The 25,046-nt window shown below is 59.7% G+C and overlaps 1 protein-coding gene across 50 annotated transcripts in view; it reads left to right on the plus strand.

Moving 5' to 3' along the window:
* DIP2A (disco interacting protein 2 homolog A) overlaps nt 1-25,046 on the plus strand; it is a 103,781-nt gene that overhangs the window by 75,058 nt on the left and 3,677 nt on the right. For 33 of the 50 annotated variants that reach the window (XM_084992421.1, XM_084992407.1, XM_084992422.1 and 30 more), the window contains 17 exons: nt 302-382; nt 791-918; nt 2,753-2,867; nt 6,753-6,954; nt 7,702-7,811; nt 7,881-7,961; nt 10,537-10,660; nt 15,206-15,327; nt 15,434-15,545; nt 16,677-16,786; nt 17,184-17,314; nt 18,889-19,057; nt 19,397-19,567; nt 20,587-20,616; nt 21,315-21,376; nt 21,893-21,950; nt 24,301-24,375. In XM_084992421.1, the coding sequence (XP_084848547.1) occupies nt 302-382; nt 791-918; nt 2,753-2,867; nt 6,753-6,954; nt 7,702-7,811; nt 7,881-7,961; nt 10,537-10,660; nt 15,206-15,327; nt 15,434-15,545; nt 16,677-16,786; nt 17,184-17,314; nt 18,889-19,057; nt 19,397-19,567; nt 20,587-20,616; nt 21,315-21,376; nt 21,893-21,950; nt 24,301-24,375 (1,881 nt within the window). The remainder of the gene's footprint in view (nt 1-301; nt 383-790; nt 919-2,752; nt 2,868-6,752; nt 6,955-7,701; nt 7,812-7,880; nt 7,962-10,536; nt 10,661-15,205; nt 15,328-15,433; nt 15,546-16,676; nt 16,787-17,183; nt 17,315-18,888; nt 19,058-19,396; nt 19,568-20,586; nt 20,617-21,314; nt 21,377-21,892; nt 21,951-24,300; nt 24,376-25,046) is intronic. The other 17 variants (XM_084992424.1, XM_084992397.1, XM_084992410.1 and 14 more) reach the window with 1 other exon arrangement.

The raw sequence follows: 25,046 nt of genomic DNA on the forward strand, positions 1-25,046 counted from the left end.
CACGTTCCACAGCACCGGTGGGCCAGTGGCAGGGTCGGGGGGAGAGGGCAGTCCAGGGGGCCCAGCGAGCACCCACTGTGCCCAGCCAGGCGCAGGGCTGGGAGGGGAGCTCAGGCCGCAGAGCCCACGGGGGTGGGGAGCCCCTCGGGGGGTCTCAGCAGGCAGGCACTCTGGCCTGGGGAGCCTCTTCCCTCCAGGGAGGCAGGGACAGCCCATCCGAGCAGGCGCACCCCGCCGCCGCCCGCCTGCCGGCCCGACGGGACCCCAGGACCCGACCTGACCATCGTCCTCCCACCTGCAGACGGTCCCGGTCACTGTGGCGGGAGCGCCCGTCTCCGACAGGCCTTTCACCAGGACGGGGCTGCTGGGCTTCATCGGGCCGGTGAGTATGTCCCGCTGCCAGGACCAGGCCTGCAGATGGGCCCGCAGCTCAGGGGAGGGGCTGCCGGCCGGGCACAGGGCAGCGCCCCCACAGTGTCCTCCTCCCCGAGCGCCCGTGGCGCCGAGTCCGGGAGCTGTGTCTGCGGCCCCCAAGCGTCCGGTCCCGTGCAGGTGTCACCCACATCTGGCCTTTCTGTGCTGACCCCTTCCCTGGATGTCCCCTCACCCCTGCTCCAGCCCAGGCTCAGGACCCCTTGCCCCCCCTTGTTCTCCCCGGTCACCGTGGCCTCGGGCCCCCGACCTGCCTGTGAGTGACCTGGTCTCCATGGACCGTCCGCTTCCTGTGGCAGGGCCTGACCCCAGGGCCTGACCCTGTGACCTGGGCCCTGACCCGCATCCGTGTCTGCAGGACGACCTGGTGTTCGTCGTGGGCAAGCTGGACGGGCTGATGGTGGTGGGAGCCCGCAGACACAATGCAGACGACATTGTGGCCACCGCGCTGGCCGTGGAGCCCATGAAGTTTGTCTACAGAGGCAGGTGATGCCCTGCGGGTCCCCTGGCTGTGCCCCTAGATCCCTCCTCCGCCTGACTTTCAAGTCTCCTGCTGCGGAGGGAGCGCCCGGGGACGGGCGTGCACAGCACCTCGAAGTTCCTCTCGGCAGAGGAGCGGCACAAGGAAGAGGACGACCTCGGCAGTGTCCTCCCGTCCGCAGAGCACGCGTGGCCCTTTGGAGGGCGGGGCCCAGCCTGGACCGGGCACGGGGACTGGGCCCCAGCACCGCCGAGGGAACGGTGTGCCCGAGGGCGTGGGGTGCCCGGGCAGTGCCCCGTGCCCTCAGGATGCAGGCCGGGCAGCGCGCGGCAAGTGCCCCTTTCTCTGACATCACCAGTCCTTGTTCTGCTAAGAGACCTTGCCTCTGGGCTGGAATCGTTGCCTTTTCTGAATGTCCGGCAAGCCCTTGCTTCCCATTTCCATTGAGCAAAGAGAGGGGCCCCAGCCGAGGCCCCAGGCACTGGTCTGGGAGAACAAGGCCCCTTCCAGCGGGTCCCTTCAGCCCACCGCATTCCTTAATTTTACTCTTCTCTAGGGAATTGTTGCTCAATCTAGGATACCTGTGAGCCTGCGACCCTTTCTCTGAATAGACCATAAAGAGTCATCAGGAAATTCTGGGGTCGGGGCGTCAGGGTGGGCTGCCGACCCTTCCTCCAGTCAGGATGACTGTGGGGCCTGGGTAGCCCCCAGGAGAAACCAAGGGGCAGGCCTGGTGGGGCGTGCAGCCTGCACGGGGGAGGGGCCGTCCGCCCCCGCGTACCTGGGGGGGAAGGCCCCGCCCCCATGAGGTGCTCGGGCAGACCCCCTGCCCACTCCCACAGGGCCGAGCCCTGCTGGAAGCGAACCTCGCGAGAGCACTAGCAACAGCAAAACACCGTAACAGAGCGTGTCGTGGGTGGGTCGGGAGAAGCGGAGCGAGAAGGGCTGGCACCCCGAATGCAGGCTGCGGGGGTCTGGAAGCCAAGGCTGGAGTTCTGTCACTTGAGGAGGGTCCCCAGGGCGGGGTCTCTGGCCAGAAGGCCTCAGCCTCCCCAGCAGAACAGCTGGTGCGAGAGGGGGCTGGCGTAGGAACGCTTGTCAATTTTTCAGAGAAACTCTTACCCTAGACTTTTTATTCTCCCAAATTGTCACTTCATTGTGCAGTTGCAGTAAAAAAAAATATTCTTGTGCATATTCAAGTTCAGAAGTTTTGTCACAAAGACCGTTTTTGTGAAAACACTTTCAGATGAGCTACTCCGAGAAACAAGATGTGTGAAAGTGAGGAAATGATTGAATACTGCGTAAAATTTGTTGCATAAAAGAGAGTGTGTGTGCGTGTGCGCGTGTGCTTGCATGTACGTGCTGTGCGCACATCAGCAAAAGGAACAAACGAGAGAAGGTGTGTCCATAACGGCCCGAAACTAGGGCAGCAGATGGGCCTGCGGGACAGGCCTGATGGAGAGACAGCGTCTTGTCTTAGAAGGAGAAAGAAAAGCAACACAGAGAAAATGAGACCACGTTGAAATTCTTCACGTAAGAGAGAAAGCCCATGACCAGTCACCGGTGTGATCGGAGTCAAGCTTTTTGCACAAAGAGAGGCCCCTCGTGGGTTAACGTGGCGGAGGGGAAGATGCTCGCGTGCAGCGCGTGCCTGGTTGCTGGCTCCGCGCGGAAGTCCTCTGTGTTGGGAATGGGAGTCTTGGTCCCTGTTGCGGAGGCTCCTGGCTGTGCCTTTTAAATTCTCCACAGGCGGCACAGGGTCGACGCCTCGCTCCAGCCCCTCTGCAGCTCCCCCCCGCCTCCCCTTCCGGGTGGTCATCTTGTCCCTTGCGTCCCCAGGATCGCAGTCTTCTCGGTGACGGTGCTGCATGATGACCGGATCGTGCTGGTGGCCGAGCAGCGGCCCGACGCCTCGGAGGAGGACAGCTTCCAGTGGATGAGCCGCGTGCTGCAGGTGGGCAGGCGCCGATCAGCGTGGTGGGGGTGACGACGCACCAGGGTGCCTGGGCTGCAGCCCCCGGCGGGAGTGACGTGGAGTGAAAATCCCACTCAGATCCCGTGGGCCGGCTCCCAGGGCGAGCAGTGGGACCTGGACGCCTCTGTACCAGTGTTTCCACCATTGTGCTTTGAAAATTCCAAATGTGGAGTTCCCATTGTGGCTCAGAGGAAACAAACCCGACTAGCATCTGTGAGGACACAGGTTCGATCCCTGGCCTCGCTCAGGGGGTTAAGGATCTGGCGTTGCCATGAACTGTGGTGTCGGTCGAAGACATGGCTCAGATCCCGCGTTGCTGTGAGCTGTAGTGTAGGCCAGCAGCCAAGCTCCGAATCGACCCCTAGCCTGGGCACCTCCAAATGCCGCAGGTGTGGCCCTAAAAGGCAAAAAAAAAAAAAAAAGAAAAGAAAAAGGAAAAGAAAATTCCAAAATGTGCAGCGAGGCTGGAGGCGTTGCTCCCGTCCCCCAGCTCCCGCTGTGAGGCCGACCCGCAGCCGTCTCACCTCCGCTGTCTCACTGCCCGCGTGCGCCTCGGCCTCCTCACGCTAGAATTCAGCTGCTCCTTCCCCGGGACGTCTTGCTCTTCTGGTAACTGAGGGTCTCTACCCTTTGACCACCTTCATCCATTCCTCCCACCCCCGCCCATCGCCGTGGCGACCACCAGTCTGTTCTCTGCGTGGGTTTTGGCTGGTTTGTAGATTCCGCGTGTAAGAAATCGCATGGTGCTTGTCTTCTCCGTCTGACTTGCCTCGCTTAGCGCAGTGCCCAGGGGCCGTCCGCGTTGTTGCAGGTGGCGAGATTTCCTGTCCTTTATGGCTGATGATCCGGTATGTGTGTGCGCATGTGTGTGTGTGTGTGTGTGTGCGCGCGCGCGCGCCAGTTTCGTCATCCAGTCATCCATCAACGGACACTTCGGGATCTTGGTTCCTGTAAATAACACAGGTGCACATAGTTTTTCAGGTTAGTGTTTTGTTTTCTTCCAGTAAATACCTAGAAGTGGAATTGCTAGAGCACATGGTGGTTTTGTTTTTAACCTTTTGGAGGAAGCTCTGTGCCGTTTTCCACGGCGGCTGTACCAACTCACTCTGCCGCCGACAGTGCACAAGAGTCCCCGCCCTCCACATCCTCGCCAGTACCTACCGTTTGACGATGGCCGTTCCGACAGGTGTGCGACGAGAGCGCTCTGTGGTTGTGATTTGCGTGGTACTGATGATTAGAGATGCGGAGGCTCTTTTCACGTGCCCGTTAGCTCTTTGTCTGCTTTGGAAAAGTGTCTGTTCCGGTCCTCTGTCCACTTTTCAGTTGTGTTGTCTGGGGTTTTTTGCTGTTGCGTTTAGGAGTTCTTTATACATTTTGGATCTCAGCCCCTTGGACACATTAATTGCAGCTATTTTCTCCCATTCAGTAGGCTCCCTTTTGTTTGCTGATGGTTTTCATTGCTGTGCGGAAGCTCTGAGTGTGATGTAATCTCACTTGCTTATTTTTGCTTTTGGGGTCGAATCCAAAAAATCATCATGAAGACGGATGTCAGGGTGTTTAGCGTAGCCTTTGTTTTATTCCAGGAATTTCATGGTCTCGGTCTCACATTCAGGTCTTTGGTCTACTTTGAGCGGGTTTCGGGTGTGGTGTCAGGCGGCGTCCGTGACATTCTTCGATCTGGGGCTTTCTGGTCTCCCAGCACCGTCTATCGAGACCTCTCATTGCCCATCGTCTGTGCTTGGCTCCTTTGCTGTAGTTTACGGACTGCGTATGTGTGGGTGTGTTCCCGGGCTCTCTGTTCTGTTCCCTTGACCTACGTCTGTTTTTGTGCCGATACCACACAGTTTTGATATCTGTAGCTTTATGATGCTGGAAATCAGGGAGCATGGTGCCTCCGGCTTTGCGCTTCTTTCTCAACATTGCTCCGACAGGTCAAGGTCTTTGGGGTTCCCTGCAAAGATTAGGACTGTTCGTTCTATTTCTGTGAAAAATGTCAAGGGTGTCTTGATAGGACTTGCGTTAGACCTGGAGATGGCTTTGAGTGGTGTGGACATTTTAACAATGTTAATTCTTCCAGCCACGAACTCAGAGTATCTTTCCATTCATTTGTGTCTCTTCTGATTGCTCTCATCAGTGTCTTATAGTTTCAAGTGCACACACGTTCTTCATCTCCTTGGTTAAATTTATTCCTAGGTATTTTGTTCTTTTCGATGTAATTGTGTACGCAGTTGAATGTTTAGTTACCATTCAGGTTTCCCTGATTGATGTTTAGTGTTCTTAAACTTAGGGTCGAAATAAGGTAAAAATTGCAGTGGGTGGGGCCAGGTGTTAGGTCTTTTTGATCTATGGACTCCTCCTCTGTCATATTTCTCTTGAAATTGGTTTATTGACAAAAACAGGTCTTTTGTCCAGTGCGTCCCTGGCCTGGGCTCTGATGGCACTGCCTCTGCAGTCTTGGTCAGGGCACCCCTCTGTCTCCTGGAGCTGCTGCACGGCAGCGGCTGGGTTGCGAGGCAGGCTCAGACTCGGGTTCAATCTTCTGGCAAACAGTCTCGTGGGAGGTGTTTGTTAGGGCCTCGTGGGGGTACGGCTGCAATTCTGTCGTTCCTTCCCCGGCGTTAACACAGCAGCTTTGGGGGAAATGTTTTCCACAAAGACCGCTGTGTCCTCTGAGGTCACCTGGGGACCTGACCTGAGGAAGGCTGTGCAGGAAGAGGAGATCCAGGATTGATTGCAGGGGGCCGAGCTAGCGTCCAGGAATCCTCTGGAAGTGACCACTGAGTTGTCCTGTTGTTGTTTCACCGGGAACTGGTGGGTTACGGTAATCCTGTGTTTCGGTAGTGGTGGGAGCACCTCTTTGGTTTGGCCCTTGAGTCTTTTTGACACACCCCTGGGTTCTTTGAGGCCACACCAGCGAACAGGCAGCGCAGTGCCTGGGGAGGCAGTGTGTTTCATGTCCTCGACCTGTCACGGCTGGGCCCCACGGTGCCTCGCTGCCTCCCGGGTGAGGTGGAGCCTGGGACCACTGTCCGGGCCCTTGAGGTGTCTGCCTGTGGTGGACAGGGGAGGAAGTGGTGTCCCCGCTGGTACGACGACCTCCGTCGTGCGTTTAGGCTGCTGGTTCCAGCTCAAGTTCAAGACCCCGGGGTTTCTCCCGAGCCCCCTGGTCTCTCTCCAGCCTGAACAAGGGCAGTGCCGGCGCCGCCTGCGGATCCTCAGCTGCCTGAGGCCGCTCCGCGCCCAGGCGTCTCGAATGAGGGCCTCCACTCCGCCGCTGAGCAAGAGATTTCCAAGAGCAGCTCCAGGTGGCTTTTGAATTATTTTTGCCCACGAAGCATCTCCCACTAGGACTGGACCAACCCAATGACTGGGCTAAAGCCCCGTGAAGTAGATTCTCTCTGCGGGGCTGTGCTGCCGGCCGGATTCCAGGGCCACGGGGTTTGTTTTCTTTACTCGGAGTTGTGGGGGGTCGCTTTTTAAAGTTCTAGGTTTTTCGTGTGTAAACGGTTTACAATGTTCCAAAGTCAAATTTGAAAGCAGGGTGTGTTCAGGGGAGCCTGGCTTCCCCTGTTTGTTGGTGCTTCTCCCACAGGAAGCCACTTCGGCCCTTTCACGGCTTTCTGGGGCGGGCAGTGACTGAGCCGTGGCCACGCGCGCAGCCCCAGAGTGTGCGTTAAAGGCAGGAAGTGCACCTTCACCTCTCCATGCTTCTCACTTAGCAAATGTCCCAGGGGCCACTGTCTCTTGGCCTTTGCACCTGAGTGTTCTCGACAGGCGCGGCCTCCAGCCTCCAGCCTCTTCCCTCGTGCAGGCGGCTGCGCGTCCTCACTCGCGGCCCCTCCTGTCTCGTGTCCTCCTCTCCAGGCCATCGACAGCATCCACCAGGTGGGCGTGTACTGTCTGGCCCTGGTTCCCGCCAACACCTTGCCCAAGGCTCCTCTTGGAGGGATTCACATTTCTGAAACCAAGCAGCGCTTTCTGGAGGGAGTGCTGCACCCGTGTAACGTGCTGATGTGCCCTCACACGTGTGTCACCAACCTTCCCAAACCTCGCCAGAAGCAACCGGGTTAGTCGTTCATTCGGCCTTAAAATTGGTGCAGCCATGCTTGTGTTTAAGTGGTGCAGCCCTGTTGGACTCGGTGTCTCTCGGGCCGGGGTTGGGAGGCAGAGCGACAGACACCAGGTCAGTGGCCACCTCCCGCCTCCCTCCCCAGCACGGTGACTCCCCACCTCAGATAGGACCGTCCCAGGACTGAATTCCAGCCTGGTGTCTTCGCTTTGGAGCCTGGGCCACGGCTGCAGACTAGGAGCTCAGGATCTCAAGAGCCGCTGTTGGCCGCTGTGGTGCCCTGGGGTGGCCAGCCACGCTGAGGCCGTGGGGTCTCCTGGGGCCATGGGGGCTGCTCCCCGGCGCTGTGATCAGCCGTGGCCGCCAGGTCGCTGGCACCTAGGAAGTCTCGACAGATGGTGGACTTCCCTTCCCTGGTCCAACTGTCAGGCACAGTTTCACTCCTTTGATTGTATGAATTTTTAGTACATCCTAACTTTTGTTGATATTGAACACATAAAATACCATTAAATGAGAGACATTTAATCAAGGAGATTTAATTTCAGTAAAGCAGTGCCATGTGGTGACTTTCTCAGTCTGGCATTGCTTGTGTTTGAGAGCGACTCTCCCTTGGCACAGGCCTTGGGCTGGTTTCCTGAGCCTGTGTCCCAGTGAAGCGTTAGGTCTCTGCCTGTTCAGATGAAGAGTCACGTGGCTGGCATCCGCAGGTCCTCCACCTCTCACTCAGAACCCCTCCTTTTCCAGAGGTTGGACCAGCCTCCATGATTGTGGGGAATCTGGTTGCTGGGAAGAGAATCGCTCAGGCCTCGGGGAGGGAGCTGACTCACCTGGAGGACAGCGACCAGGCGAGGAAGGTAAGGTGGGCGCCGGAGCTGGCGGGGCGCCTCGGGGGCAGGGGGGTACTGAGCCTCCTGCCTCCGCAGTTCCTGTTCCTGCCTGATGTGCTGCAGTGGCGGGCCCACACCACCCCCGAGCATCCGCTGTTCCTGCTGCTCAACGCCAAGGTGAGGGCCCCTGCGCGTCCCCGCCGTGCGGGTGAGGGGCGGGGCCGGGTGCCAGGGCCCGAAGAGCCAGCCGTGCTGCCCCGACCCCTGGGGGGCAGCGTTCTCTCTGTAGAAGCCTCGGCTCCCACAGAAGACACACAGTTATGTTTCTGCGGATCTTGTATTTAACAGGAAGCTCCTCTTTAGCTCGTCTTTCAGTTACGAACAGTGTGCATGTGAGTGCTCCTAAGTGAGCTGAAAGGCAATGTTTATTTTGTGAAAATTCGGCGTTTAGACTGTCGGCATGTGTTTATAGCTTTAGCATGACCACTGGTGCTTATTGCCCTGATCCTGGGTCCCTTTCGGTGGGATTACCCTGTGTAAAGGAGGAGCTGTACCGTTGTGGGCCAGTCGGCAAACTACACAAACGTGACAAATTAAATAGCTCTAAACATCCCGGTGACTGGCTGTCAGACACACAAGGACTTCTGTGCTCACCGTGGAGGTACTGCCGTGGCCTTAGAAACACCAGCCCGGCTCTCCGTCCTGGCCAGTGCTGCTTCATTCAAAAAATAATGATCAATCAATACAGGGTACCCGGCGTTAAATGAGATTTAAAAAAAAAGCCTGCTGTTGCTGAGAGGCCTGCTGGAAAGAGCGGTTCCGAGTTCCCTGTTCAGGGCGCATCTGCAGACCTGGAACTTTCAGGAAACATTCGTATATGGTTCATTGAATTCTAAAGCATGGAGACAGCCCGTGAGCAACAGCGGCCGAGGCCCGGTCAGCTCCTGGTCAGAGCCTGCAGATGGACATAGCTGGTGCTCCGAGGCAGGCGGGGCACTGGGTGTACTCCAGATGTGTCCTGGGGGGCCCTGCACCGAGCCCTGAGGGCATGGTGGGGTTCATGGCTTCAGGCGCTTCCTCTGGGTTGCAGGAGGCTGCGTGGGGGAGCAGGGGACCTGGAGGCTGTGGTCCAGGCACAAGATGGCCTTCAGAGGGGAGGAGGGCCGTAGGGAGTGGCTGCGTGGGAGGCGTGACCAGAGCAGGTGCAGGACCCGTGGGTGGCCAGGGTCTTCTCGAGGGAGGACTTGGGAGGCGTCCAGAGACACCTCCCAGGCTGCAGTCAGGCCAGAAGCCCCCAAGAGCGTCTTTGAAGTGGAGAGCGTGCAGGAGGAGCCAGCGGAGGACCGCCTGCCTTGTCCAGCTCCATTCCACACGCTTCCCGGTGGCCTAGGGGCTGGGATTCGGTGTTCTCGCCAAATCCATTCCAGACTTTTCTCAAAGTCACTCCAAAGTTTTTCTACTTTTGACTCGTCAGCCTTCTCAGGTTTGAGTTGTCCTCAGGTCCCTGAGCAAGTGCTGGCCTTAGCCGGGAGGAGGCCTGTGTCCATGCAGGTGGTGTCCTGGCATGAGGTGGCCCCTGGCTTTGGAGATCCGAGTCATTCAAAAGGACTGGCAGGGCTCCGGGCCTTTGGGTTCCCAGCGTGTGCCTGGCATGAGCTCAGCCGGGTGTGAAGACTGAGTCTGATGCTGGGCAGAGCCCCAGGACCTGCCTGGTGGGGCCTCAGCTGAGGAGAAGTGAAGGGTCTGGACGCTCTGCTGGGCTTTCCTGGAGGAGGAGGATGGTCAGGCCAAGTGTCACTGTAATTTTCCTAAGAAGGATGGAGCTGTGAGCCTGACGCGGGTCAGCAGAGAGAGGGAGGAGGTGCCAGCTTGGAGCTGGTCCCCGGCCAGGGTCCTCGGCTGTGACCCAGGTAAGCTGAGCCCCGCAGGTGCATGGCAGCCCCAGCAGCCACCTGTCCACCCAGGTGCTCTAAAGAGCGGACTGCGGATGGCACAGGCCCTCGGACCTGGTGGATGTGATGCCTAAACGTGCGTCAGAGTATAGCCTCGTGATTGTTTGTTTATTGTTTATTATTTACTCTCGTGTATTTACATTCAGATAATGGTTGCTTCTAGGAAGGGAGAGGATGGGATTGGGGGTGTGTAGAGGGGAATGATTTATTTTATAAAGGATAAATTGAAACTTGTGACAAAATATTAGGTAATGAGGCTCAGCAGGAACAAATCCGACTAGGAACCATGAGATTGCAGGTTCGAGCCCTGGCCTTGCTCAGTGGGTTAAGGATCCGGCGTTGCCGTGAGCTGTGGTGTGGGTCGCAGACGCGGCTCGGATCTGGTGTTGGCTGTGGCTCTGGCGTAAGCCAGCAGCTATAGCTCCAATTAGACCCCTAGCCTGGGAACCTCCATGTGCCAAGGGTGTGGCCCTAAAAGGACAAAAGACAAAAATAAAATAAAAATTAGGTAATGAGAGACTGGCTATTTATTGCATTGTTCAGTGGCCAAAAGGGGACTCTTTGACCACTGAGACTTTGACTGTGGTGGACGGGCAGGCACTGAGAACATGTTCAGCGCCCTTGCATGGCTGGCAAAAGAGCCACGGCTGGAAGTGACATCTGAGACACGGAGGCTAAGAAGACAGCAGGCGTGTCCTGTTCCCACCCCAGGGCTGCAGACGCGGTGCGCACAGTAGCCCCGGGCCCCGGGAGCCCGCACCTCGGCCCCTGGCTCAGTGGTGCCCACCATTCTCTCCCAGGGCACAGTCACAAGCACTGCAACCTGCGTCCAGCTGCACAAAAGGGCAGAGAGAGTGGCTGCAGCTCTGACGGAGAAGGCGAGGCTGAGCGCTGGGGCCCACGTGGCGCTGGTCTACCCCCCAGGTGAGCGTGCCCACCCCACCTGCTGGGTCCCGCCACCCGTGAGCACCGAGAACCTGCTGCGGGTGCAGCCGGCCTGCCTCAGTGCGACGCGTTGGCTTTGCTCCCCGACACCTCCGTTTTATTACCGTGGCGCATACGCTCTTGTGACCACCAACCGGTGGAAGTGGATCTTTGCCTTCCCAGGCGGCGCCTCCCCCGTCCTCCCCTGTAGACAGTGTTTCTCCCATTTCTTTAGAGTTGGGTCACCCAGACGAGGCTTCCTAGACATCACAGTTCGTCTGCCAGTTTTCTTTAAATCGGACAGATTCGAAAGTGCCTTTTACCCTGCAGGTGGCCCTCTCCCACTCCTCACCCCTAACGTCACTGCATCCGGAGCTGCTCAGGGCGGCAGGCAGGGCTCCCGGGCTCCTGCGTTTCCTGCGGGGAACTTGAATCGAACTTTCTGGCTCCCACTCAGGTCGCCAGGACCCCAAGTGATGTGTTGGGTTATCTCCTTAGAAACCACATGTCAGGGTCAGTGGCCAGTGACACTCACCGTCCCACAGGGTCACTCAACGTGGTGTTCCTGTCATTTCTCTTTAACTCATGAGCCGGGAAACGACAGACAGACGCTCCCGCCTTTAGTGTTTAGTTGCCCAGAGGTGGAATTCCTCTCCGCAAGGCACAGTGAGCCCGATTCTTTGCTTCTGTCCATGGGGTGAACCCTGACCTCTGGTGGAACAGCTTCTCGGTCCTGGGGTCTGACCTCCGGTCCCGCTGCCTCCTTGCTGTCTGGTGGGACCGGTGCTCCGGCAGCTCTCCACGGGCCTGGTGCGCCTGGGCTCCGGGGCCGACCCTCCCGGCCCTTTCAGCGAGCAGAGCTCAGACTGAAGAAGAGGCGTAGTTACCTCTCTTAGAGAGGCAGCACCTCGTGGGCTCGTACGGTGACATCCAGTCCAAATTCAGGATTGTAGGGTTTCCGCTAAGCCTCTTCTGCACTTTGCCTGCATCTCCTTTTTCCTCCCTGAGAGTCCTGATTCTCAGGCCGGGAGTCGGGGGTAGAATCCAGATTTCCCAGGATTACTCACTTGCTTTATCCTGTGTCACCTGAAGCACCCCAAGAAAAACTGTAGTAATACCTGACCTACTGGGTGTTTTTTTTTTTTAATTTTTGTTTCTATTTATTTATTTTTAAATGATTTTGTTTTCCGTTATTGCTGGTTTAGTGTTGTGTCAATTTTTTGAAAGCTGCTGCGAAGTTTTCCCATGTGCTCTCTGCACCCTGTCCCTAGAGCGGTGCCGTCTGGTCACAGGGCAGCGGCCGCTGCCCAGCAGCTCTCCCACTGCACCTGGCCCGGCTCCGCCGTAACTGCTGACGGCCCAGCACCGGCGGGCACGTCTGCTCTTCCCGTGGGGCTGGCATTCCGACGTCCTCCTCTGTTTGACCTCTCAGGAGAGGGTCCGGGAGCAGCTTGCGTGTTGGTAACAGCCTCTCCGCTTTGTAACGGAGTCATTTTTCCAGGGAAAATCCTGGACTCGGGTTTTCGTTTCTCGAGCAGCTCCAACGTGTGTCCATTTTCTCCGGGCCTGAGCAGCGAGTCTGGTTGTGACCCTCTCTTCTTCCTCTCATGAGTCGCTTGTGGCAGGTGCCAAAAGCATGTTTTCTCTCCTGAGAGCCTACTGTGTGGTCGTAGGGTGGCGCTCAGGGTCGGCAAGGTAGCTAAAGACACAGCTGCACGTCCTTTTCTGTAATTTCAAGGAGCTTTTCCAGAGGCATCGTGTTTCCACCCCTTCCCTTGCTTTGGCTTCCTTCCCGTCGTCCTTCCCGCTCGCGTCACCCACGTGCCGGGGCTTCGTCACCTTCTCTGGGAGCGTCTCCGGTTCAGCTTCCAGTCTCCTCCCGCGTCTGTCTTCTCCAGGCTCCGTCCGTTCTTTGTTGGTTTGGGGGATGCTTCTCATTCCGTCTTCATTCCTGAAAGGATTTTCCATAATTTCTAGTTCCTTCTTCATTTCTGACTTTTTTCTATTCTGATTTCTGTCGCTCTTTTGTGGCATTTTCTTAAGGGATTTTAGCACGTTTTGAAATATACTGCCGTTTTTATCTGCTGCCTTGTCTGTCTGGACAAATGATGATCTGCTTCTGATTCTCTTTCTTGCCCCTCGTGTGGGATTCGGCCCTGAGTGGTGGTCCCTGGGCCAGGCTCACGGAGCCTCCCTCCCGCCTCCTCCTCCGCCCGGCGCCCGCAGCCCGTGCCCCGCGCCCTGCTCTGATTGGCATGGCTGCCCACTGTCACCAGCGAGTGGCTGAATGGCTTCTTTTCCTCGCCCTGCTCTCTGATCAGACCCGCAGTTTCAGGAACAGGTGCCGTGACCTCCCCAGTGGGGAATGACCTACCTCCTGGGGGCGCCCAGTCCTCCTGCTCCCCGACCCTGGTCCTGTGGCGCCCCCCACTCTTTCCCCCGCAGGACCTGTCCTCACTGTTGACTCCGTCGCACAGCCCAGCCCCTTCCTCTCCTGCCCGCTCCCCACTCTGCTCTCTCATCCTGGGCTCTCAGTTTGGGGAGTTTGCCACTCGGACGTCGGGGTTGTTCCTCTCACAGCTGGGACACGAGTGGCGCCCACTCAGAGGACCTGCCCTGCCGTTGGCGGCTTGCGTCTTGGCTGGAGCAGGAATCCCCGGTTTCTGTGGGTTTCTTGGGTTGTGTAGGTGCCCACCCAGGGTTGTAGGTGACAATGTCTCTTTCCCCCTTCGTAAGTTTGTTGTTTTGTCTGGGAGCATGTTGGTTCCGGTTCGGGGGTTTTGCTGGCACGGGCCCGGCTCTCGTTGCTTCCTCCTTCTCGTGCCCGTTTAATCTTCTCCTCGGGGAAAGCTCCTCTCATCGCTGCCTTCTCCCTCCTTTTCTGCCTCTGGATCTCCTGAGTCCTGTTTTGGGTCTGTTCTCTGCACCTCGGGCCTCCTGCCTCGTGGCCTTCCATGTGTCTACTGTGCCACCCCTGGTGCCCAGGTGCCAGCAGAACCATCTCTTCTCAGTGTGTCTGGCAGGACACCGGCTCATGCTCAGCACTCCGCTTGCTCCTCTGTGCTGGCGGGATCTGGAGGGCCTGTTCCCAAGGGGGTCCCGTGGAGCACAGACGTCAGCGACCCCACGTGCTCCCTGCCCAGGAGCCAGGCGGGCTGGTAGCCTGGTCTGGGTCCTGACACAGAGGTGTGGCGACTTGGACACTCTGGAACTCCCACCAGCACTGCAGTGCCCTCTGCTCTGTCCAGTCCCTGGAACGTGTGGTCATTTTTCTCCAGGACGGATGGCAGTTTTCTTCTCATACCCCTGGGTCTAGTGGGAGTCCAGCAACACCCTGCCTGAGGAAAGGCGCGGATGCAGCTGCGAGGGAGCCCCTGGCCGGACCAGAGCTTTTCTGGGGCTCAGGGCTGGGGCTGCAGACCTGCAACATGTGGGAACACACTCGGGGCAGCACCAGGGACCAGAAGGGGGAGAAGAGGTAGACGGGGTCCTGATGCCTCTCTCTTTGGGGCATGTTTGATACCTTCATAAAACTTTCCACTGACTAAAGGAGAACGCACGGTGACGTGATTGACACTTGAAAAACGTACCCGCAGATGGAGAGTATAGTTAATAGCTGGAAGGCAGAACCCGACGCCCTTGAAGCCCAGGATGCGTGTGGATGGTTTGCACATGCGTGCAGGTGTTTGCTGTGCGTTTCAAAGGGGTGTGTGACCCAAAGGCGAAGAACAGATGCCTCTGGAAGCTGCAGAAAGGTGGCATGCAGGCAGGGCTGGGGCTCCCCCACAGGCTCGCCAGGTGGTGCCAGGACAGGAGGAAGATACACATGCAGGCACAGCATGAGCTCAAGGCACTGTGTTCCCGGCGATGCTTCTCCTGTTCACTTTGTGACGTGTTTATAGCACTCTGGGCGTAGTGGCCGGGCACCAGTATCGGCCTTCGCGCCAGCTCTGTCCACCCCCTGAGCTGCCTGTAGGCACCGTGCAGATGGGTGGTCGCTGGTGGGTGGGCTCAGGCCCAGAACAGTGACACGTTGAGCCTCCTGGCCCTCACGGAGCATCGGGACCTTGTCATCTGGTGGAACCCACGAGCTGGGCTGAACGTGGCATATTTGTTGTGATGCTGGAATCAGAGCAGCCTTAGATCAGTGTCTTGTGGCCTGCGGGTGCCAGGCAGGGCCTTGTCTGCCTTGGGGGCCGCACCTGGAGGGTGCCGTGGGAGCTCGTGTGTCCCCAGGTCAGACCGAGAGGAGGAAGGAGGTTTTCCGTGAGCTACGGTTGCCCCAGGCGTTCATCGCGGAGACTCCTGAACATGCAGGAGAGCTGAAGGAACAGCGAGTGGCCTCGGCCGCTCCCTGTGGTTGAGAGCAAGGCAGGGACGGGGGCGCAGGTGCATGCAGGAGGCCTTGCCCCCCGCCCTGCTCCCCGCCACGACGCATGGACATGGGCAGGCACAGCGGGCCCAGTCGCCTTGTGACCCGGGGACTGGACGCGGTGAGGCGCCCTGGGCCGCTGACGGACGCCCTCTGCCCGCCCGTCTCCCCAGGGCTGGAGCTCATCGCCGCCTTCTACGGCTGCCTGTACTGCGGCTGCGTGCCCGTCACCGTGCGGCCCCCCCACCCCCAGAACCTCGCCACCACACTCCCTACCGTCAAGATGATTGTGGAGGTAGGTGGGCAGCGCGGCCCTCGGGGCGGCCCCGATCGTGGGCCCGCGTGCGGTTTGCTCCCAGGCGCCGCGTCTCGCGCGTGCCTCCAGCCCCTCTGCTCTGCAGGTCAGCACGTCCGCGTGCGTCCTCACCACGCAGGCCATCATGCGGCTGCTCAAGTCCAAGGAAGCGGCGGCCACTGTGGACGTCAGGACCTGGCCGACCATTCTAGACACCGGTGCGTGTCCTCGGGTTGGTGTGCGTGCTGCCCGCCCGCACGAGCCCCTTGCCCGCCCTCGTCGTGGGGTTGTGTTCCTGGCACCCAAAACTAACAGCTGGGCTCGAGCAGCCTAAGTAAATGGCGAGGAGCAGCTAAAGGGAGCCCCTGGCTGGGGTCCCGGCAGCCTGTGTCCAGCAGCCGGAGCCCAGCACGGGCGCCCCGCCGGTGGGCGGCCGGTGGGGCCCCAGCTCCCCGTGCTGCCTCTCACGCCCACACGGCAGAGGCAGTTGTGGGACGTGGTGCTCATGGTGCAGACCACGCTCCCCCTCCCTGCCCCCCCCAAGGGGGCGTGCTGCCACACCCGGAAAGGCCTGGGGGCCACTGGGCGGGGCTGGAAGCCCCCAGCCCCCTTGGCCCAGGCCTGTCGGGTCAGCCTGGGGCTGAGTGTCTCGACCCCTCCCGCCAGCAAGACACCCCAAACCAGCAGCACCTTGCAGGCTCTGTCAGTGACTCAGGGTGCCAGCCAGTGAGCAGACAGGAGTCCCTTCTTCCCCACTGCACCTGGTGGGTGTGGGTGCCTGTCCTTGTCCCCCAGGCTCTGCCCATGAGAGGAGGTCAGGGACTTGGTTGTCCGCGGGCCCTGCCTGATACCAGCCACAGGCCCGGGAGCTGGCCCAGGGCAGCCAGCCTGGACCCAGGGGAGGGCTCAAGGGAGCCCCCTGACCTCGCTGGCTCCCCGCCCTCACCTCCCCTGCACTCACCTGGGTGCACCCAGAGAAACGTGATGAGGCACCAGCGCCCTGGGGGCTCGTCCTCAGCGCTGGCTGTGCTCGGAGGTGTCATTCATCCTGGCTCCGTCACGGGCTCTGGGACCTGGGCCAGGGCCCTGCTGCCCTGAGCTTTCCCGCGGGGCCCTCATGGCCCCTCTGCTGCCCTCCGTGTCTGCCTGGGCAGCACAGGCTCAGTGCAGCAGGTGAGGGGCCGCTCCGTGTGCCATCCTTGACCGATAAGCTTCCCACGTGCACACAGCCCGCTCTCCTGTAGCCTGACCTGCGTTCTGAGCGCCTGGCTCCCAGGACCACGCCTGTCTCGTTTCTTCCCACGAGAGCCTGAGGTAACGTCCACACCACCCCGTCTCCTGTCCGACAGATGACATACCCAAGAAGAAGCTGGGCAGCATTTTCAGGCCCCCGTCCCCCGACGTGCTCGCGTACCTGGACTTCAGCGTGTCAACGACGGGGATACTGGCGGGTGTGAAGGTGGGTCCTTGGGTGGGCGCTCCTACCTGCTTCGGCCGCTGACATGCGGGTGGCGGGAGGGGCTGCGTGTGGTCTGTGCGGGCCCTTCCTCCTGCCAGAGCGTGAAGCAGCAATAGTGCCCCTTCAAGTCTGTGTTAAATACCAGTAAACCCCCCAATTTGACCAGGCGGCTTCGAAGAGTCCATCTCCTCACCAGGAACCCAAAGCTCTGTTAAAACACTTTATTCAGGCCTCACGTAGCAGCCTCGCAGGGTGCCGTTTCCTGGGTGTTCCTTTGTTCCCGTGGGAGTGAGCCAGCCTTCCCTCAGGGAAGGGACTGGGTCGGGCTGCCGGGGACAGCGGGCACTGTCGCCTCTTCCTTCCTGTCAACTGATGGAGTTTGACTTCCCTCCTGAAGATGTCACACGCGGCCACGAGTGCCTTGTGCCGCTCCATAAAGCTGCAGTGTGAACTCTACCCCTCGAGGCAGATCGCCATCTGCCTCGACCCCTACTGTGGCCTCGGCTTCGCCCTGTGGTGTCTGTGCAGGTGAGTGTGCAGGTGGGCGAGGGCCGAGTGTGCTGGTGAGTGGAGCAGAGTGTGCAGGCAAGTGTGCAGGTGGGCGAGGGCCGAATGTGCTGGTGAGTGGGGCAGAGTATGCAGGCAAGTGTGCAGGTGGGTGAGGCCGAGTGTGGAGGTGAGTGGAGCAGAGTGTGCAGGCAAGTGTGCAGGTGGGTGAGGCAGAGAGTGGAGGTGAGTGGAGCAGAGTGTGCAGGCGAGTGTGCAGGTGGGTGAGGCCGAGTGTGCAGGTGGGCGACGGCCGAGTGTGCTGGTGAGTGGAGCAGAGTATGCAGGCGAGTATGCAGGTGGGTGAGGCCGAGTGTGGAGGTGAGTGGAGCAGAGTGTGCAGGTGGGTGAGGCCGAGTGTGCAGGTGGGCGAGGGCCGAGTGTGCTGGTGAGTGGAGCAGAGTGTGCAGGCGAGTATGCAGGTGGGTGAGGCCGAGTGTGGAGGTGAGTGGAGCAGAGTGTGCAGGTGGGTGAGGCCGAGTGTGCAGGTGGGCGAGGGCCGAGTGTGCTGGTGAGTGGAGCAGAGTATGCAGGCGAGTATGCAGGTGGGTGAGGCCGAGTGTGGAGGTGAGTGGAGCAGAGTGTGCAGGTGGGTGAGGCCGAGTGTGCAGGTGGGCGAGGGCCGAGTGTGCTGGTGAGTGGAGCAGAGTGTGCAGGCGAGTATGCAGGTGGGTGAGGCCGAGTGTGGAGGTGAGTGGAGCAGAGTGTGCAGGTGGGTGAGGCCGAGTGTGCAGGTGGGCGAGGGCCAAGTGTGCTGGTGAGTGGAGCAGAGTGTGCAGGTGAGTGTGCAGGTGGGTGAGGCAGAGAGTAGAGGCACCACCCCTTAACCCCTCTCCACTGCTGCACCCACCTGCTGGGTTGAATTGCTTCCTTAAATGCCCACCTTTCTCAGATAGCTTTTTTTTTTTTTTTTGCTTTTTGCTTTTTCTAGGGCTGCTCCTGCAGCATATGGAGGTTCCCAGGCTAGGGGTCAAATCGGAGCTGCAGCCACCGGCCTGCATCACAGCCACAGCAACGCGGGAGCCGAGCCGCGTCTGTGACCCACACCACAGCTCATGGCAACGCCGGATCCTTCACCCACTGAGCAAGGCCAGGGATCGAACCCGCCACCTCATGGTTCCTAGTTAGATTCGTTAACCACTGCGCCATGACGGGAACTCCTCAGATAGCTTTTTGATGCCCACGAAGCAGAGGCTGCCCCTGTGAGTGGGCAGGTTTGTGTGGGGTGGGCTGCACTGGAGTCTGGGCCTGAGGTTGAGTAAAAGCACATTTTCGTGAAGTGCACACACTCTCCGTTTCTAAGGCCTGGGGACACACCTTCGTCCATCGAGTACAGGGAGGAAGGGGCAGACCTTCCCATGTGGGCCAGTCCCCACAGCGCGCCCGTCCCTAACGGCGACCTGGATCCTGAGGCTGGGGGCGGGGTGACCTGCGTCCCGCATTTTCTGCTGAAACCCCTACATGGTCAGAAGGGTGTGGGCTCTGCCAGGAAGGCACGGGCCCCTGAGGGGAGAGGCACGCGCCCACGTGCTAACCCGCCCCTGTCGCTGGCACAGCGTCTACTCGGGGCATCAGTCGGTGCTGGTGCCCCCGCCCGAGCTGGAGAGCAACGTGTCCCTGTGGCTGTGGGCCGTCAGCCAGTACAAGGCCCGCGTCACCTTCTGCTCCTATTCCGTGATGGAGATGTGTGCCAGGGGCCTGGGTGCGCAGACGGCCGTGCTCAGGGTGAGTGTGGCCCTGGCCTTAGGGACCCCAGGGCCTCGCCGAGCAGTGGGTGGAACAGGAACCCTCTCCAGGCGCCCAGGGCCGCCCTGGTGTGAGCTCCCCTCCGCTGCCCCCTCCTTGTGGCACAGCCTCGTTCATCTGGCAGGAGAGGAGGGCTGGGCGCAGGTCGGGTGGGTCTGACCCGGGTTCTGAGCTCACTGCGGGGTCTTTGAGGGCAGAGGGCAGAGGGCAGGCGTGGGCGTGGAGCAGGCGGAGGGAACGGGGAGGCGGGGTTCTCTCGCTCTGACCTGAGCGGGCGCACCGCCCAGTGGCCTGATCCCAGGGCTGCTCCTCCCGCAGACAAAGGGCGTGAACCTGTCGTGCGTGCGCACCTGCATGGTGGTGGCGGAGGAGCGACCCCGGATCGCGCTCACGCAGTCTTTCTCCAAGCTGTTCAGGGACCTGGGCCTGCCCGCGCGGGCCGTGAGCACCACGTTCGGCTGCAGGGTCAACGTGGCCATCTGCCTCCAGGTAGGCGGCTGGGCTTCCGCCGACGGCCCTGCGCACACTCGGCTTCCCGCCCCGTGGTCCTTCCCCTCCTCCGAGCCTCTGCTGTTGCAGTTTCCAAATAGCAGATCAGCTTCCAGAGCCGAGTGTTTTACTTTAAAGGAGGTTCTGTTCTTGAGGAAGAGAATTTGGGAAAAACACAAGATTTTTTGAACAGTGACTGTTACCTTACCTGGAAGAATTTCTAGGTTGAAATAGTATGCAACTAGCATTCTACAGCAAGAATAAACTTCGTGTTTAAGGACATCTACTAATTTTAAAAAGAAAAGTAATTAGTGTGATGGTTTGTATTATCCCAGATTTGTTTGTGAAACATTAAGGAATTTAATTATTAAGAGGAAACAGAGCAGAACTTTCAGGACAGCTGCCTCTAGTGCAGGGCTGTTGGCCGCTGCTTCCGGGGACGGCTTCCCACACTCCCCGCTGGTACCTCGGCCCCACCTCTTTCTAGAGCACGCTGGATGCCTCGAGCTCCCGCGTTCGGGAGTCGGGAAGAGAGGCGCTGTGGGAACCAGCGCCTGGGGGGGTTGTGCTGGGCCCCAGCCCTCGGCCCAGGCTGCTGGACGCGGGTGGGTCTTGACGGCAGAGACCATCGTCCTGCTTTCTGGGCGCGCCCGCCTTGTCCCCTCCACAGTGGAGGCGGCTGAGGTCTGGGCCTCGTGTGGGCCCTTGCCGAGTGGCAGGACGAGGCGGGCTGGCAGTGCGACTGAGCCCTGTCACAGACTGGGGGCACAGACCTCTGTCTGTTCAGCATCTGGAAGCCCCTGCGCTCCTTCCTGGAAACGCGAGGCGACCGTGCCCGCCCACGGGAGTTGGCACACCACGGCGGGAGTCCTAGTGGACGTTCCGTTTGCCGTCTGAGATGCTGCACTGCACTTTGCTCTCTCTTAGCGGAGTTTCTCACGAGCCTGTTGCTCTCTGTTTGTGTTCCCTGTGGCTGTCTCCTCCCTGTCTCGCTCTGCTGGTCTCCTTGTCTCTGTCAGCCCAACAGGCTGGGAAAGCTGGCCGAGCAGGTATGACCTTGACCTCGACCTCGACCTCCCCCTCGAGGTGCCTCTGTGCTTCCCCCTGAGCTCATGTGTCCTCTCGTGACCTCCAGACAGATATGTGTTTCCTTTGCTGTCTGACTTTGCTCACATAGACATTCTTCGACGTATTACGGGAGCTCCTTTGTAACCAGATTTAAGAGCAAAAGTATTTTCAGAAGCATTGAGCCTGCCCGGCATTGCCTCTGGAGGAAGGGCAGTGCTTGGCCTCGGTGAAGACATCTCTGTTTTAATTCCAGGGCAGGTCTAGGTTATACTATTGTCCGGGGTCTTCAGAGAATGATGTTGGGCCGTGTGTCCATGTGATGTGAGGTCCCTTCTCTAATAAAAAGGCGTCCTGTCCTTTCATCAGGTCAGATGAGAGGGGAGAGAAGAGAGGGCGCCGTGGCCGCGCGTCCCCGACGGGCCGCAGCCCTCGGTAGAGTTGTTGGAGAGGACGGCTGCGTGGAAATGCCCCCAGCCCCCTGGTGGTGTTTCCTGGAGGGGGAGCTGTTAGGGCCGGGGTGTTAAGCTGTGTGGCTTTGCCGCCCTCATTCTGTGGGTTCCCTTGGGTCCCCAAGCCGTGTAGATGTTTGGAGGGAGCACAGCTGCTGCCTTCTTGGGCGCCCCTGGAGTCAATGGGCACGAGGCCCTGAGTGGAGGTCCCTCTGCTGCTCCCCTTGCAGGGCACGGCCGGCCCGGACCCCACGACCGTCTACGTGGACACGAGGGCACTGCGCCATGACAGGTAACGCCCGGGGCACGGGCTCAGCCTCCCCCGCTCCCTGTGCCCTCTCTCTCTCCTTCCCACAGCCAGGAAGGGCCCTAGGAGCTCTTATGGGGTAGGAGACAAATAAACCCACGTAAGGCAGGACTTGGCTTTGCTCAGTGGATGTGTCCTGGGGCCACGTGGGCCTGCAGGTCTGGGCCCTCTCAGCTCCAGGGCTCGGGTCCCGGGTCTGGGCCCACAGATGCGGCTGCGCTGCAGCTTGAGGCAGAGGTGGTGGAGCTTCCTGGGGACGAGGCCAGATGGCCCTGGAGCCCTGGAGCAACGTAGAGCTGGCTCCTGCCCTGAGTGGTGCCCAGTGAGCCAGGCACCTGAAGTCACTTCTCCAAGGTCACAGCAAGGTCATGATCAAAAGGGTAGAGGCTTGGCTGCTGTCACAGTATTAATCAGTTTCTCATTACCTTGTTAGTTGCCTTTCTAGAGATTGTTGTCTGTGTATTAAGTTTTATCCTGAAATTTTCCCTCGTTAATTTTTAGGGTACGTTTGGTGGAACGGGGCTCTCCGCACAGTCTGCCGCTGACAGAGTCTGGAAAGGTAGAGGCGTGGACGGAGGCCCCCGTCTTGTGTCCCAGTCCTTTCTGTCTCACGTCCCCCCCGGGAGGCGCATGGCCATGAACTCAGACCCCCGAGTGTGGGCTGGGCCGGGCTGACACAGAGGCCTCCTTCCTGTGGCAAACGCACACGCACTCAGCCTCAGGCCCAGGCACTCACTGAGCCCTCACGTTGTCAGCTGAGCCCCAGTCCCAGGAAGGGAGGCCTTGAGGTGCAGAGACCAGAGGCGCTGGCGCTGCTGGTCCTGAGACCTCGGGGCCACGGTGCCTTCATGGTGGCCTGGAGCTACGCACTGGGGCCTGGAGAGACTCCGCCCCGGCTCAAGGGATGGCCAGGAAGTGGTCCCCTCCACGCTGGCAGTTAGAAAGTGCTCCAGGCCTGGCGAGGCCCATGGAGCCCTGGTCAGGGTCTCGGGTGGTGGGGCTGAGATCTCCTGAGACACCCAGGGAAAAACTGGCACCGTGAGGGGGTCGCCAGGCGTAGGCCCAGGAGAACAGGCATCTTCATGACCAGGAGAGGCTCAGAGGCAGGAAGGAAACCTCCAGGAACCATCAGGCAGCCTGATGAAGGGGAAGGACTTGGGGGTGTGCACAGCGGGACCCCAGGAGGCAGCAGGACAGAGGGAGGACTGTGTGCCCAGCATGCCAGCAACACGTAGCCTCCAGCCTCAAGGCTTCCCACAGCTCCCGCTGGGCATCCCTGGCCGCTGAGGGCACAGGCAAGGCTGTCTCTGCACTGCCCCGAGACCTGGGGCAGGGGCCACCCCAAGTCTGCTCTCACACTCCACTGGCCACAGCTGCCTCTCAGGAGGCAGGGAGGTGCCCAGAGAGGGACAGGGCCGCAGGGGCAGCACAGCATGAGCCTGTGGAAAGTGCTGGGGAGGAGTGAGTGGGGGAAGTGCACCAGGGCGGCCCCAGAGGAGGAGCAGAGACCTGGGGAGAAAGTTCAGCTGGTGCGAAGGTCCTGGGGCCGTGGGGAGGACAGTGCGGCTGGAGCTGCACTGGGGTCGGAGCGGGGAGAGGAGGAGCAAAGGACACGTGTGCAGAGGCCTGTGAGGCACGGACGCTGGCGTGCAGTCTGTGTCGTCCTCTCTGCAAACACGCGTGTTTTCCCAGACCTCTAGCCTCAAGGCAGTTCTTTTTGGTGTCTTTTTGTTTCCCATCACTTACGGCTCTGCACCCCTTTTTAATGGACTCCTCCCACCCCCCCGCCCCCCGCATTTCTCTGTTACACGAACTTGGGCCTGACAGGCATGGATTCTGGAAAGAGCTCCGGCCTCAGGGTTCGGGTGGGCCACATGGGAGAAGTCAGAGGCCCAGCAGCATCGGCAACAGGATGGTTCCACCAGGGCCGCCCGTGGGGAGGGCCCGGCGCCGGCCACGGCTGACAGCCTGCACTAGGCATCCTGCGGCCCCCCCGTCCCTTCCGCCACCTGCTGAAGGCCTCTACTGTCACCTGACTGTTTACACGTGGGGCAGCCAAAGACACAGAACAGGTTTCCCGGAGCAGCCAGCAGGTCCCCCCAGGCCCGGGTAGGGGTCCTGGACCCAAGGCAGCCTTCTCCACAGCCACTGGTGAGCACGAGGCCCAAGCTCAGCGGCTGCCCAGAAGCTGCCCAGCTTACAGGCTGGGGCAGGAAGGACTCTCGGTGGCCAGCTTTCCATCCAGAACTAGGGGCTTGGCGGGGGCGGGGGGCATTGTGTGGACCCCCCACTGCACTCGTGAGCCCCATGAGGGGCCTCAGCCAAAGGCCCAGGAGGAGCAGACCCCTCCACCCCTCTCGGCATCCAGCATAAGGTCCATTCTCAGGAATGGGTCATTTCGCTAAGATTCGCAGCTTATTTTTCTCTACTAAAATCTCTTATTTCTGGAGTTCCCGACGTGGCGCAGTGGATAACGAATCCGACTAGGAACCATGAGGTTGCGGGCTCAATCCCTGCCCTTGCTCAGTGGTTTAAGGATCCGGCATTGCCGCGAGCTGTGGTGTAGGTTGCAGACGCGGCTCGGATCTCGCGTTGCTGTGGCTCTGGCGCAGGCCGGCAGCTACAGCTCCAGTTAGACCCCTGGCCTGGAAACCTCCATATGCCACAGGAGCAGCCCAAGAAATGGCCAAAAAAATAAATAAATAAAATAAATAAAAGGCTTTACAATTTAAATAAATAAATAAATAAATAAACTCTCTTATTTCTGTTAAAACTTAGAGTCAGATTTAGGCTGATCACTCTCCTGCACACGTCGTGTCCTTTGATCGGCTTCGAAGGACGTTATTTTTAACAGAGTTGGACCCGGAGGGTTGTGCTGCCTCTGACATGGTGCCTTGTTCTCCTTCCAGATCCTCCCCGGGGTAAAGGTCATCATCGCCCACACGGAGACCAAAGGGCCCCTGGGAGACTCACACCTGGGAGAGGTGAGGCTCACACCTGGGAGAGGGGAGGCTCTCACCTGGGAGAGGTGTCACACCTGGGACAGGTATCACATCTGGGACAGGTGAGGGGCATACCACCCACCCCAGGAGCTACTCGCCCTCCTCCCCTTCTGCCCCCGATTCGGGAGTTCTGACCCTTTAGGTCACACATGCTTTCGGGAATCTGTCAGCAGCTGCTCGCTAACCCCCAGTGTCTGTGCTCCTGGACCACCCCCTGGGTGAGGTTTCAGGGTCCTGCCTGTGGGACGAGGCCCACACCCTGCTGCCTGCTGGCAGAGAGAAACCTTGAGTTGCAGGCTGGGCAGCCCGAGGGGCCAGCAGCAGTGGTGGAAGCAGCTGTCCCTAAAAAGCAGCTCCTGCGTGGACCCAGGAGCCATATCCCCAGTGGAGGGGCACCCGGGCCGAGAGGGAAGGTCTCTGTCCTGAGGGCACAGGGCAGGCTGTGCTGGGATCTGTCCACCTACCTGTGTTTAGCACTTGTGTCTAACACAACTTGGGATGGGTTGGACCCAGTACCTGGAGGCCAGGATGGCAGGTGGAGTGCGGGTTAAGGCCTGATGCCCTGGCGGGTCTGCTGCGGTGCTCCCAGTTCCAGCAGGACACAGGGACCCTTGTGGGCTTGGCTGTGGGCAGCACCACACAGATACTGGCCA

This window comes from Sus scrofa, chromosome 13 (assembly GCF_054392235.1).
Source record: "Sus scrofa isolate SSC_HxYL_T2T_F1_AM1 chromosome 13, Sscrofa_HxYL_maternal_Yorkshire_Landrace_v2.0, whole genome shotgun sequence".
Lineage (NCBI taxonomy): Eukaryota > Metazoa > Chordata > Mammalia > Artiodactyla > Suidae > Sus > Sus scrofa.